Raw genomic sequence first — 14990 nt, forward strand, 5'->3', positions numbered from 1 at the left:
TTATCACCATCCCCTATTGTATAGATGAAAAAAACCCCCAGGTTCAGAGTGACTAATGTTTGGTGAATCCCCTGGGGATCTTGTTAAAATGCAACCCGACTCAGTAGGCCTGGCATGGGTGGGGCCTGCGATGCTGCTACTGACCTGCTCCCAGCCCCTGCCCGTGCTGCTGGTCCTCAGAGTTCAGTGGAGGAGGGAGGGGTTGACTCATGGACCTAAGGTTAGAGCTGGGGAGAGTGGAGGCTGGGATTTGAACTCAGACCCTTATGCAGTGCAGCCTCTCATGCTTATTTCAGAAGTGGATCGTGACAGTTTCTTCAGTTCTTTGGTGGGCAGTGGCCTGGTGCTCTCAGTGGCCTGGTGCTGTCCGTTCTAACTGTGTCTTGCCCAGCAAAGAATGTTAAGTATTACCGTATCAGCACTGTCGTAACAGCCGTAATTTATGGAGTCTGCTGGGACCAGGATTACTTCTGGGCTTCACGTGAGTGTTCTCTGATCCTTACAACACTTTTAATGTGTGTGTGTGGGGGAGTCTATTATTGTTCCCACTTTGCAGATGAGGAAATGGAGTAACTTGGCAGGTCCCACTGACCACCTAGCAGTGCTAAGCCCAGGGGTAGCCCCAGGTTCTCCTGGCTCCTAGACGTCTGATCTGTTCAGTCTGCCTTATTTCCTCTTAGACACTGCACATGACCGTCAGGCCGTCGCTTACCTTGTCATGACCATCAGCGGCCTTTCCCCGGTGTTAATCATCAGCACGCTGGTACTTTTTTATTGGGTGATCTCACAGTGACTATTCATGTGATTTGGGGTGAATCCATTTTTTTCAAATGGTAAAATACACGTACCGTGAAGTTTGCCATTCTTTGCTGTATGGTTCAGTGGCGTTAAGCACACTCACAGTGTTGTGCAACCATCGCCGGAACGGTTGTGCCTTCCCCCACTGAAACCCTGTACCACCCATTCAAACCAATTCCCCACTCCTTTCCCCACCCCCAGCCCCTGGAAACCATCATTTTACCGGGATCTGACGGCTTTGTGTACCGCGTATAGATGGAATTATGTCATTGTCCTGCTGGGCCTGGCTTGTTTCCCCTAGCACGGCGCCTTCAAGTTTCAGCCACGTTGTCCTCAGATTGATTCTTCTGAAGTGTCAATAATCATTTCCTAGTTTACCTTTCTCACACTCGTTTTCACGAGCAGGACACTTCTAGAAAGGCTCGATGCCGACAAAAACTCGGAAAGGTGAGTGTGCGCATGTTGGCGTCCTAGTGTGTTTTTCAGAGTCCAGGCTGCTCTAAACCCAGGATGGGGACAGAGTGGAGTGGTCCATCATCACACACACACACACACACACACACACAGTGCAAAGTAGCTACTTTTTCCCCAAGGTGACCAGTGTGTCAGCAAAATACCACTTTAAAGGTAAAGCCCAGCTTCATCCTTGGTGGAGAGTCCCTCTCATACCCAGTTGATGTTCTGTTCCAGAGAAAGCACGCAGGTCGGGAAGAACCTGGTGCTGGTCAGTTCTGTCCCTGGGACTTTCAGCAATGCTTTGAAGTCCTCTGCCCTCCACGTGCTTTCCTTACAGACAAGGGGCAGGATTAGCTCGTCTGTTAGGGCTCTTTCGGGTTGAACCCCTTGTGGGGATTGGGTGGTTTTATGTTTAAAGTCATTATTCGCCATGCTTTAGCTTTTCCGGATTTCCCAGATTTCTTTTCTTTCCCTCTCTTCTTGGATTCTACTTTTTTTCCTAGTATCTCCTGTGTTATTCTACTTAATATTCTTAGTTCAATTCACTTTTGAAAATTGTGTTTATTTGAAATAGAAGCCTCATATAATTCCCTTAAATGGAAAACCAGGGTCGTTGTGAATATTATGAAGTTACTCAAGTCACCTCTGTGGGTTTCAAGGTGGGAAGCAAACATTTCTGGAGCTTCAGCCCCGTGCCAGTTACTGTTCTAAGCACTTTACATACGTCATGCTATTTAATTTTCACCACAACCCTGTGGGGGTTGACACTACTCCTGCCTCCATTGCACGGATGAGGACACTGAGGCTTTGAGAAGTTTCATAACCAGTGGCCACACTCCACATGGCACGAAATCCTGGCGCTGTAGCCCAAGTTGAACTGGCTTGAGGTTTGAGAACTATTTGCGTGTATGTGTTGATTAATATTGCCTTTCTGTTGACGTTCTTGGCAGTCATCTAGATTTCTATTAATCTTCTGTCACAAGCCCTGACAGTTTTACTGGGAGAGGCTGATAAACATCAGTCTGTGAGGGTGGGACCGGGTACAACATAAACACGCTTCTGAGAAGGGCTGCAAAGGGAGCGAGGATGCCCAGACTCGGAGAGCTCCCGGCATGAGCGTGCGCATGCAGGGGCTTCCGTGTGGAGCTGGCGGGCGCCCTGCACGCACACGTGTGTGTACTTGGAAGTTCACAGGCGCCCCAGACACCGCAGACATTGGAGGGTGGGGAGGGGACCTATTTTCCACAGGATGGGCAGTGTGCTGGCGGAGGTCCTGCCTCGGCGGCGGTCAGAGAGGATGAAGCCTGTGACTTCTCCGTGTGTCCCAGGGTGACAGCCGGTTCATTCCTCTTCTGGTTGACAGGGCACACTTCATCGAGTTTCCAACCAACTTCCTGCAAGCAAGCCAGGCAGGGACCTTGATAAGAAGGTGGAATTCAGGGCAATTAGGTGCAATCCGAACCCCGAGAATGTGTTTTCCGAGGGTGGTTTTTCCCCAGCTACTTTCAGTGACATTCCATTCATTCAGGGCTGACTTTCACAAAATAGGCTTATTCTGGGGGTTTCACTCAACACAGAGCTCCAGCACATTTGTGGTCAGGCCGGGCTGCTCTCTGGGCAGTGGATGAATCACTCAGCCTGTGTACAGCCCCACATGGAAATCAGCTTGGGGACCGGCGGCCCACTGTGGCTCAGCTCGCAGGGCTGCAGCGAAAGGCTTAGAGTGGAGTGAAATTTGCTGTCCCCGGGGGGCAAATGGCTCGGTGGTCGGAGACTTTAGAGACACAGGGGTTTACATTGCTGATTACTGGTTAGCTTGCCTGGGCTGAACCACCTCATCTCCCTAAACCTCAGTTTCCTCATCTGTTCAATGGGGTTTTTAAAACACGTAAAATACCCATGACACAAAATTGACCATTTTCATATTAACTATTTTTAGGCGAACAGCTCAGTGGCAGGAAGGACATGCACACTGCTGTATCAGTGGGGTTTTGGATAGGATTGGATTTGAGGGTGTAAAGTGCTTAGAGCAGTGCTTGATACTTGGAGGGTGTTCAGTGAGTAGTAACTGAGGTCATGATTTTGTATCATCTACTAATTATCTTGTGCTTTGGAAAATATAATGCCTGTTGTAGTGACAGGTGTTTCTTAGGTGAGGGCAGGTGCTAAGCAGTTGGCGATACAAAGATGAGGGGAAAATGCAGAACCTGCCACCTACCTCAGGGGACTTGGAATCTAATAGGCAAGGTGAAAAACATATACAAATATATGCGCATATATACATGTGTACGTAATCTATACACATTATATGTGTGTAGGTGATATGTATGGAAAAACATGTACACACACATATACAGATACAGGTGAGAGTGCTGCTACAAAGGATAATTAAAACACTTCTCAAGAGACTAAAGGGAAAGAGAAGGACTTCACAGGGCATGCAATACAAGAGAAGCAAGGTTAGGTGAAACATTTGCACGGCACACGAAGACCTGAAGGTTATAAAGCACTTTTGCCATCAGGGTCTCATCTGGATGGATTTGTTTTCCTCGTCCTTCTCACAATGATCTTGTGAGCTGGAACAAGATAGGGATCATGGATTCCCATATTCTGGTGGGTAAACTGAGGCTCAGAGTGGCTAAGGGCCCTGCGCCATGTCATGCAGATGGCTGGAATATGATGACTCAGACCCCGGAGTCCCATGTCTGTTTCGTCTAGGGTTGCAAGGTGGGCCACTACAGTTCCGATCAGTGTGGGTGGGTCAGAAGGTGGTGGCGTCAGGTGCACAGGTAAGGGTTTTCCGAAGTGTGATATGCACACCGCCGCGCTGCCGTGTGATTTTAGGTAGGCCACCGATGAACGCTTTCAAATGAACAGTTGTGCACTTCGGTGTTCATCAGAAACCCCGAGTCTGTGATTTCGTGGACGTTTCTCAGGCAAGTCTAAATTGAAGATGGAGAGGCCCCGTAAGGGGTAATTTTAAGTAATCGAGCAGGCAGCGTGTAGATGTGGCAGAACTGGTGTGGGATGCCAGGGGCCGCAGCTGGGAATCACTGGCCCAGTCCTGGTGACTGGTCCTTTTAGGAAGACCCAGGGCTGGAGAGAAAAGGGTGGCTCAGCCGGCAGACCCACCGGGTGCCTCTCCGCTGCTCCAGTGCCAGGAGTGGGGGGGTGAGTTCAGCTGGTGCAGACGCTAACTGCCACGCTAAACAAACCTCCCTGGATCTTGCTTGTTTTCGTAGATTGCTGACTTTGGGCTTTCCAACCTGTACCAGAAGGACAAGTTCCTGCAGACGTTCTGTGGCAGCCCGCTCTACGCGTCTCCTGAAATCGTCAATGGGAGGCCGTACCGAGGGCCGGAGGTGAGCGGGGTGCCTGCTGTGTCTGGCAGGCTGTGTCTGGCGGGCTGTGGGGGGTCCTAGAGGGAGAAAAGGCCAAAGGGCAAGAGCTGGATCCAGGAGATATTTAAAAAAAAAAAAAACAAAATAAGCAAAGAAAACTTTTCTTTGTTTGATTATAAAAGCCATCACATGCACATCCGAGAGAAAATTTGAAAAATCCTGGAAAGCCTAAAAGAGAAAAGAAATTTACCTGTAATCAACCCACAAAAGATAACCAGTTAATATTTTTGCGACTTTTTTTTAAGATTTTATTTTTTAAAATTTATTTTTAGAGAGGGAAGGGAGGGAGATAGAGAGAAACATCAATGTGCAGTTGCTGGGGGTCATGGCCTGCAACCCAGGCATGTACCTTGGCTGGGAATCGAACCTGCGACACTTTGGTTCGCAGCCCGCGCTCAATCCACTGAGCTACGCCAGCCAGGGCTTTTTGTGACCTTTTTAAAGACTTTATCCCAGTGTAAATCTCTGCATTTAAAAAAATAATTGAGGTCCTCGTATATGTATATATAATTTGCCTTTTATTAACATTATACTGTGCCATTTTTAATTCATTATTAAAAGTGTAGTTTTTAATAATGACACGAAGTTTTATGGTATGAATAAATATCCCATAATTTAGTCATGCCTCAAGATTTAGACAGATTTTCAGTGTTTCCTCAGTATAACAGGACACGTAAAACAAACATCAAACCAAAACCTCCCTACCTCCGGGAGTGACTACCTTCTTGCACGTAATTTTGACAGCCTGTATTTTTTTCTACTAAGGAACTACATTTTAATTGCATCTTCTAATTCACGAGAAATGTATTTATATGCTCAAGGCTTTGGGGGGCCTCTGGGAAAGATGCGTTCAGTGGAAATGTTATTTTGAAAACGGGTGAGTTGCGAGTGACTCTTTTCTTTAAAAAAGACGGTTCTCTTTACGGAGAGATTGCATCCACTCAGTATTCTTTAAATAGCAGCTGTTCACTGGGTTGAAATGTTTCCTTCCAAATATTTATCTGTTTGAGAGTGTTTGGGGGCAGGGCTGGAGGCTGGAGAGAGGGATGCCAAGAGCCTCTGCCAATTACAGTGAAGAGGAAGTCTTTCTGAAGTAGGAGTGTGAGGGAGGGGCATCGGATTCCATTTACAAAACTGCAGAAACCTGACACTGTAAATTTATCATAGAAACGAAGGCTTCTTTGATCTTTGAGGATCTGTTTCCGAGGTTATAAGCTGGCAGCCTGTGATCTGGCCAGCAAGCGTGCTTTATTTGGCTACATTAGTCTTTCTAAAAAAAAAAAGAAAAGAAAAAAGAGCAAACATTTAATAACTAGGAGATTTCACATGAAAGCCTGGTTAATGACTTCTCTGGAAAACCCGAAGGACCCAGTAGTGCGGGTCCCACATCACCGCGAGGCAGCAGTTAGCGGAGGGGAGGCAGCGTGCGTGCAGATGGGCGGAAGGACGGAAGGACGGAAGGACGCCTCCGTCTGTCTCGGAGCCCCGCCCTCCACGCTGTAGTCCCCAGTTTTCTCGTGCTTTGTTCACGGGTGTTGTCTGCTGGGCTCCCGTGAGCATTTGGGTTCGCCACCCGTTCCATTTGAAGACGGTACAGGAAGGAATTGATTTCTGGATCAGGAGCGAAGAGCCCCCACATCCCAGCCTTAACCTCCGTCCCTGGGGTGGGACCCCCCAAGAAACTATTGAGGTCCTTGTGCCTCAGTATTCTCATCTGTCAAGTGGGGGGCGGGTGAGAGTCCTCCAGGCCCTACCTATTTTCACAAAACTGGTGAGGGTCAAAGAAGATGCTCTATTTGAGGGAGTTCTCATGTAGGTGGGGACCGTGGGTCTTGGTTTGAAGTGGAAATGCGCAGCTGCCCTGCCTATCAGTTGTCAGGCTGCCAGGGGAACCTGCCTGCCAGGTGCTGAATTCAGTCCCTGGGGTCACTGGGGCTGGCTGCTCACACGCTGTGGATGCTAATGGTTTGCCAGGCAACCAGAATCTACTTCCCAGCTCCTACATGTCCTGTCTCTCTGCTCCAGGTGGACAGCTGGGCCCTGGGCGTGTTGCTTTACACTCTCGTCTATGGAACAATGCCCTTCGATGGTTTCGATCACAAAAACCTCATTCGGCAGATCAGCAGCGGAGAGTACCGGGAGCCCACGCAGCCCTCAGGTGCGTGCTGGGGGAAGGGTCAGGGGTTGAGTGGGCGTGGTGCGTCCCTGCCCTCACTCACACTGTCTGCTTCTGTTGTGTTGTCTGGAAGGAGTCTTCCACTTTTCCACTTTCTTTTGTCCAGATCTTCGGCATCTGGCAAAGCTGGCTTGGTAGGCTGCTTTGCCCAGACTTTGCCCAAGTGAAAGTTCCCAAATAAGCGTTCTACATGGCAGACAGGCTAGGGGTCCTGTTTGCTTGCCATGTGAACCTGGTGAATACCTGACTCTGTTTGGATTCAGTTTCTCCACTAACAATTAAAAACTTGGGCACAGGTATTATTACAGGAAGTCCCTTCCGATCCATGCAAAGCACCCTCCCTAGACTGTAAGGGCCCCGAGGGTGACAACTGCTCCTCCTCACCACTGTGTCCTGGCTGCGGGCTGTGACGTGTAGGCACGGCTGTTTCATGACCTGTCGCTGCTTAACAGCTCTATCCCTAAACACCCCCAACAAACTCAGTGGTTTAAACAACAAGCAAGTAAGCATGCCTCTCGATTCCCTGGGTGGGCTAGAGCTCTCCTGGCCTTGCCTGGGATTTCTCCGGCACCTGCAGTCAGGTGGCAGCGGGGGCCGTAGCTGCTGCTGAGACACCTCCACGTGGGCTCCTTCTCCAGGCGGTGTCTCCCCAGGCTTCTGAGTCCAGGAGGGTGCCAGGACTTCTGGCGTGGCAGCTCAGGGCTCTGAGAAGGAGGAAGGAGTAGCCACCAGGCCTTCTTAATGTCTGGGTTTGGAAGCCAGATAATGTCCCTTCTGCCACGTTCCATTAGTCAAAGCAACCCTAAGCTCCATCTCTTGATGGGAGGGTGCCGTGCGTGGAGGGGAAGGGCGTGTACCAGGGCCGTTTTGGGAATACGGAGAACACAAATACTTCATCTATATAGGTGCGTGTGTGTGTATACACACACACATACATACTATGTATGTATACACCCAGACACACGTAGGCCGTTCTCATTATTGGTAGTTACAGTCTATAAAATTGCTGTGCACACTGAGTTTGTGACCACTAAGCATTGTTCCTCAGGGGAACACAGGGCTCCATTCCTGTGAGCCTCTGGTCACACCATTTTTGTTTTGTTTTGTTTTTAAGATTTTTATTTATTTATTTTTAGAGAGGGAAGTGAGGGAGAAAGAGAGAGAGAGAGAAACATCAATGTGCAATTGCTGGGGGTCATGGCCTGCAACCCAGGCATGTACCCTGACTGGGAATCGAACCTGGGACACTTTGGTTCACAGCCCATGCTCAATCCACTGAGCTATGCCAGCCAGGGCTCTGGTCACACCATTTTTGACAGCTGATCAATACACAATCTTGTTTTATGTATGCTTCTGTGTAAAGACACCTCCCTTAAAATACGTTGTTCTTTCATTCACATCGAACTCGCGGCCAGTAGCACTCTAACTGGCGCCTGAACGAAGCTTGTGCCTAACTCACACATTTCCTCCAAAAGGCTCGCCGCAGCCTTCCCACGCTTAGGAACTCGGCACAGCACTCCCGAGCTACCCCTGGGGGCATTCTGTGCCATGAGGTCACCAACACAAAGTGCCACCAGGTGAAAGACGTGGACTGCATAGGCCGAAAAGGACACTTGTAAGGACACTTGTTAGCAGGAGAGTGAAACAGCCAGGCAGACCGTTGTCCCCCGTTGGACCTCCGCTGGGAACACACACGTGTGTTGGTGCGACGTGTGTTTTCTGCCACTCTGTGCCCTCAAGTGACTGGGGTGGCACCCTAAATATGGACTTTGAAGTTGCAAATAAATTTTAGTGAATTTCCTAGTACAGAGCCTGTGAATAACAAGCACAAACTATTATATATTAGTAGATAGAGACATTCATCTCTGTCTATATTTTCTCAATAAGCCAACCTGCTTTGAATATTTTTTTTTTTTTTTTTTTGGAGAAATTTCAAGGTGACCTCTATGGCGGTCTTATTTGCCTCAGCACCTAACTCGAATTTCTGGCACATTATAGGGGTTCAGAAAATATTGTTGAATGACTGAATGAGCATTGTCCTGTCACTTTTCAAGGGTGCACTTCACCCCTGGCCCCCTTGTCAGGTGCTTGTGAGCTACTCATTAGCTCACATAAGTGGTGGGGCAGCGGGGAGGTGGCGCCTTCCCTGGATACCATTCAGTCCCCACGGGGGAAGCACAGGTTGATTTTTTTGTTTTAAGATTTTATTTTTATTTATTTTTAGAGAGGGAAGGGAGGGAGAAAGAGAGAGAGAGAGAAACATCAATGTGCGGTTGCTGGGGGCCATAGCCTGCAACCCAGGCATGTGCTCTGACTGGGAATCGAACCTGCGATGCTTTGGTTCGCAGCCCACGCTCAATCCACTGAGCTATGCCAGCCTGGGCTAGTTTGATCTTTAAAGTCAGGTTTTAAGCTGTGAGAGTCATTTGGCTCCTGTGGCCTCCTCACCATCCCTTTGGGGGCTTCCCCCTAACTCTCTGGCAGCAGAAGTTTGCAAATGGAGTTTCTCAGATGGGCGGTAAGCTGATAGCACACGCAGATCAGCTCTCTGATCTGACAGCTCAGCACGCTGTGGCTTATGTCGGAGAGGGGACGGAGGTGAGCTCACGGGGTGCGGGGCACAGCACCCGGCCACGCCTTGGGCAGGGCCCCTTTCACTGCCCAGGTGTGCCAGGTCTGAGCTCCTCTCCACCCTCCTCTGTCTTCCCCTCTCTGGGGAGGAGCCCTTTCCTCGTCATCTCAGCCCCAAATTTCCTTTTCGTGCCTCCACGCTTTCCCAGCGACCCTGAGCTCCGCGTGTTTATACAAGCCTACCTTTGGAGGACGAAAGAGAGCCATGGTAATCTATACCTGCTTTCCCTTTTGGTGAAACGATATTCCCCAAAGGAGCGGTGGGGTCCTGCTAGGGGCTGGGTCTGGATTCTTTCCCGGGTACATGGCCTTGCCCGTTTTATAGAGACTGGAGTTGATGGAGAGCTCGGTAGTTCATGACCTTCTTTCACTCAGACAGGAACAGCATGCCAGGATGGGATGGCGCACGGGCCTATGGTTCTTAAGTTTTGATGATGCTTTTGAGATACAGTCTGGAAGACTTTGGCTGGACCGGGACTCCAGCTGGAGCTTCCCGAAAGTGAGCATGCCTCCTGAGCCGTTCCTGGAGTGTCATCCCCGTCCCAAAGCCGGGAGCTCCCACGAAGTCATCTTCCTTTTTTTTTTTTTCTTGTCCCGTAGATGCTCGAGGACTCATTCGGTGGATGCTGATGGTGAACCCTGACCGCCGGGCCACCATCGAGGACATCGCCAACCACTGGTGGGTGAACTGGGGCTACAAGAGCAGCGTCTGTGACTGCGATGCCCTTCACAACTCCGAGTCCCCGCTCCTGGCCCGGATTATCGACTGGCACCACCGTTCCACGGGGCTGCAGGCTGAGGCTGAGGCCAAAATGAAGGGCCTGGCGAAACCCGGGGCTTCCGAGGTCATGCTGGAGCGGCAGCGGTCGCTGAAGAAGTCCAAGAAAGAGAATGACTTTGCCCAGTCTGGCCAGGACTCGGTGCCCGAGAGCCCATCCAAGCTGAGTTCCAAGAGGCCCAAGGGGATCCTGAAGAAGCGAAGCAACAGCGAGCATCGCTCTCACAGCACCGGCTTCATCGAAGGTGTCGTCAGTCCCGCCCTTCCCTCGGCTTTCAAGATGGAGCAGGACCTGTGTCGGACTGGCATGCCCCTCCCAAGCTCCCCGGAGGCAGAGGTGCCAGGCAAACTCAGCCCCAAACAGTCGGCCACCATGCCCAAGAAAGGCATCTTGAAAAAGACGCAGCAGAGAGAATCGGGTTACTACTCCTCCCCAGAGCGCAGCGAGTCCTCGGAGCTGCTGGACAGTAACGATGGGATGGGCAGCAGCATCCCGTCCCCTAGCCCTCCGGACCCAGCCAGGGTGACTGCCCACAGCCTCTCCTGCCGCAGGAAGGGCATCTTGAAACACAGCAGCAAGTACTCCACGGGCACCATGGACCCCGCCCTGGCCAGCCCTGAAATGCCCACACTGGAATCCTTGCTGGAGCCCAGCGTCCCCGCTGCGGAGGGCCTCTCCCGGAGCTACAGCCGGCCTTCCAGCGTCATCAGCGACGACAGTGTCCTGTCCAGCGACTCCTTTGACTTGCTGGATCTGCAGGAGAATCGCCCTGCCCGGCAGCGCATCCGCAGCTGCGTCTCGGCCGAAAACTTCCTCCAGATCCAGGACTTTGAGGGGCTCCAGAACCGGCCGCGGCCCCAGTACCTGAAGCGGTACCGGAACCGGCTGGGAGACAGCAGCTTCTCCCTCCTCACGGACATGGATGACGTGACTCAGGTCTACAAGAAAGCGCTGGAGATCTGCAACAAACTCAACTAGCGCCCCAGGGTGTGGGGGCGGGGTGGGGGTGGGCACCAGGGAGGAAGGGAGGTAATGACTTGTGCTGACGAGCTGGTTACCCCTTTGCTGGCCATGATGATAGATGGAAAAAGGGTTGGTGCCGTCTTGCTTGGCCCAGTTTGCAGCCTCAAACCAGCAAGTGGGCTCTCTGCCAGTCCTGTCAACTACCAGTTAGAATTTGGGTCCTAATTGGCATTGGCTTTATGGCACCTCCTGGAGGACCAGCTGTCCAGGGGAGGTGGTGTTGGCCAGCACTTAGGGAGTGGGGAGGAAGCATATGGGAGAGGGAGCATTTCCCTAGAAGTCGTCCAAACGCTTCTGGAGGAGGGACAGGAGAGACTGGGGCCATCTGCTTTGAGTGAGCTCAGAGCTTGCTCTTTCTCTCCTCACAGTAGCAAGCTTGGTCTGACGGCATGGGGTTGGCAAATAGATTTCAGCAACCTGCGCTTGCATCAGTGATCGATTGATAGTGGCTGCTGGCTGTGCTGGTGTGAGTAGCCCAGGCCCACGGGAAGCAGTACTATGATCGAATAGTCATGGCTGCCGTGGGGATGGGAAGAGGGGCAGTAGCACTCATGCCATGTGGTTGCCATCCTTGACCTGGCAAGGCGCCTGGGAATTAGGTTAGGGCATCCTGTGGGGTCTCTGTTATCTTTTAATGCTACTGGTGTGGCATTTGTTAAGTTGCTACTCTACCTTGAATGGAAGACAGGGCCTTGGTCAGAGAGAGAAGGCCCTGAACTTGGCTAAGGACTTTGAGTCAGCCCATAGTGATTTTTTGGCTTCTTTCCGGATGTCTGCCTTGTTCTTCAGCACAACTTCCTAAGGGTGGATGCAAAAAGGATGGTGGTGTCAGAGGTCAAAACTTCGGTGTATAATAGAGCTTGGGACTCTCTCTGGTCCTTGCATGGATGAGTGGAAATTGACCCGCACCAGCAAGGGGGCAACTTACTGATTTCTTTAACATCTCAATATTAAACTGGAATGCCGCCTCTTGGGTTCATTCTCACCTGCACGAATGCTCTGAATTGGATGTAATACTGTCTGTAGTCTCCAAAGGAGCAACTGGCTCAGCCATTGACCCTGTTTAGTAATAGCAGACGGTTTCCCCACCCACCAAACGTGGGATCCTCAGAGGTGGGCGAGTTTGCTTCCAGGGAGTTAGTGTGTAGGTGGGATATTTGGGTGAGTAAAGGAAAGTCAGGCAGAAGGTGCTTTCCCCCCAAATCTAAGTATTCAGTGCCATGGGCGTGAACTTAGGCTTCGCCTAAGGCTCCCAGGCTTCGGGGGGAAAAGAATGTTTCATCCATTCAAGTGAATGAGGTGTCGGAAGAGCGGAGTGGGTGGGGGGAAGCCTACAGAAGAGGAGACATTTCCCTAAAAGTCACCCACGTGGTTCTGGAGGAGGCAGGGAAGCCATGTGATAGGACTCTTATCTTAAAGAGCAACAGGACTAGGTGTTTAACTTCTCGACACCCAGGTTGCAGGGGACAAGACATCACTCCCACAATGGCACATCCTTAGATCCTGGGTTTGGGATTAATGGTCTTATTTGTGAATTTGGGGTGACTTCAGATTCTACTGGCCTGGGGAGATTGAAACCCTTGTTTCAAGATGGCCGACTTTGGGTAGCCACCTGGAAATATGATGGGAGAGCTAGTCTTTTCATTTTGGGGAAAACCAGCAGGTAATGGCTCACATGGAGATGGGAAAGAACTCACCTTAAGGCACTAAGAACATTCATTAGAATGAAGCCGCCCTTTCCCTAAGGAGATGGCTGCATGTCTCCCCTTTGCCACCAGCTCTGGGGTTTTGCCTTGTGCATTCCCTTCGGGTCGAGCTGAGTAATGTATTGTGGGAAGCTTCTCCGTTTCCTTTCATTCAATTCCACCTCCTTCCTGAGCTCCATTATAGGTTCAAAAGGGAAGAAAAATTCCGTAGGTGGCAAATTGTGTGCGGAGGGTGTGTGGGTGCATGGAGGGCATTCTGCAACCTCGGAGCTCCCTGCTCCTGATCTCATTTCATGCAGCCTTTTCCGAGCACCCGGTGCTGCCACGTGGCCGGGCCTCGTGCATGGCCACCGGCCTTGCTGGGAGCTGTCAGCGTGAGTCAGGAATCACACCTAGCTACTGGTTGATTTTTTATTTTTTTGCCTTCTGCCAAGTAATTGCCTCTGTTTAGTATTTTCCAGCCTTCTAATTTTTAAATAAAAATGACACTATTAAGAAAAACCATTCTCACTCCTCCCCACAACAAAAAAAGAAAAGGGAGAAACACACATGTATGTTCTCTTTTGTCAATACACCCAGACTGGATTCTAGCAAAGGCAGGCCTCCACTCAGAGGCAGAGATTGGGAGTCGAGTCCTGGTGCGCTGCTAACTAGCCGGTGGCCTTAGGCACCTGCAGAGTTTGGGGCACTAAGTTTTCCCTTCGTTGAGAGCTGGAAGGGCGGATTAGCTGGTCTCTCAGGCCCTGCCTGCTTCTGACATTCTGCTAAATCCTCGGATTCTAGATGTGATGTTGGCTCTGTCTTTTCAAGGAAAACCCTGGAGTAGAGGGGAAAGCCCAGAAAAGCAACTTCCCTGCTTCCTCTTTAAGTCCTACCGTCCCTACCAGCCAATCCCCAGCCAAGGAGGTCGTGCTTGATGCATTTCCACGGGATCACAGGTGGGAGACACTTTTATGACCTGGTGGACCCGGCAGGGGATTCACTGTCGGCTCTCCTGGTCCCTCCCTTGCCTCCGTGGGCCTTTCAGTGTCTTAGTTTACAAGTCTGCCAAAGGAGTAGAATGATACTTCTTTTTACAGGTAGATTTCAAGGCATGATCAGTTTTCAGGAAGTGCTTCAAGACCCCAGGCCACACGAAAATGCTAGGAACTCACTGAATTTCCATCCCTGTTGCAAGGTGCTGCTGCTTCAGATGACAGGGAGCACTGTTCAGGGTAAAATTCAGGTTGAGTGTCGCTCAGGCCTGCTGTCTTGAGTACAAATGTGAATGATCGACTGACTGCTTATTGCCAAACTGGAAATGTTCTGTAGGGATTAACTGGCATGGTATCATTCCTAGAAGAAAAAAAAAAAAGAGAGAGAGAGAGAAACTTGACTGCACATTTTTTTTTAAGAAAAAAAAAAACCATGTTGTGACTTTTATTTAATTTCTATTTTTTTTTTTGGTAATAAAAAGTTGACTTTTTTATTTGAATTTGTCTTTTCTTATTTATTGGTCTGAAAGGCATTTCAAAGGTATTATAATAATATATTGGTGTAATTTAATTGGTGCAACATGCTCTATGGCTCCAGTCAAAATTGGTTTTCACTCACTCGATTGGTTTGAGCCCAGGACAGCCTACAGGGAAAAAACCAAAACAAACAAACAAAAAAGCTGGATAACCACCCAAAGTGTTTGTATTTTCATTGGAAACGGATTTCTGTTTTGTTTTTGTTTCTGTTTTTATTTTTAAATTAAATAAATTGCAATGACCTGAACTGAACCGGGACCTTGCTTCTTTCTTTGGTTGCTTTTCTTTCGGTGAAATCAGGGACAGAATGGGGGTCAGCAGCAGAGACCCGCTCAGGCTAGCTCAAGCACAGAAGGGGAATTTATCTGAAGTTCTCAGGAGATGCACAGCCGTGGCCACGGGCAGCTGGGACCGGGAGCAGGAGGCCCTCTCTTCCGCCCCTCTTCGCACATCAGCTTTATTCTTCTCTTTTCATAGCCTGGCTTTCTTCTTCCCGATCTAATCCCCAT

At 50.0% G+C, this 14990-nt stretch overlaps 1 protein-coding gene across 1 annotated transcript in view; it reads left to right on the top strand.

Moving 5' to 3' along the window:
* NUAK1 (NUAK family kinase 1) overlaps positions 1-14728 on the top strand; it is a 72983-nt gene extending 58255 nt beyond the window's left edge. Inside the window, exons 5-7 of the mRNA XM_045826408.1 lie at positions 4497-4616; positions 6681-6813; positions 10063-14728. Coding sequence (XP_045682364.1) covers positions 4497-4616; positions 6681-6813; positions 10063-11219 — 1410 coding nt within the window. The 3' untranslated portion in view covers positions 11220-14728. The remainder of the gene's footprint in view (positions 1-4496; positions 4617-6680; positions 6814-10062) is intronic.
* Positions 14729-14990: the final 262 nt, after the last annotated feature.

This window comes from Phyllostomus hastatus, unplaced genomic scaffold, assembly GCF_019186645.2.
Source record: "Phyllostomus hastatus isolate PE091 unplaced genomic scaffold, TTU_PhHast_1.1 phas_scaffold_755, whole genome shotgun sequence".
Classification (NCBI taxonomy): domain Eukaryota; kingdom Metazoa; phylum Chordata; class Mammalia; order Chiroptera; family Phyllostomidae; genus Phyllostomus; species Phyllostomus hastatus.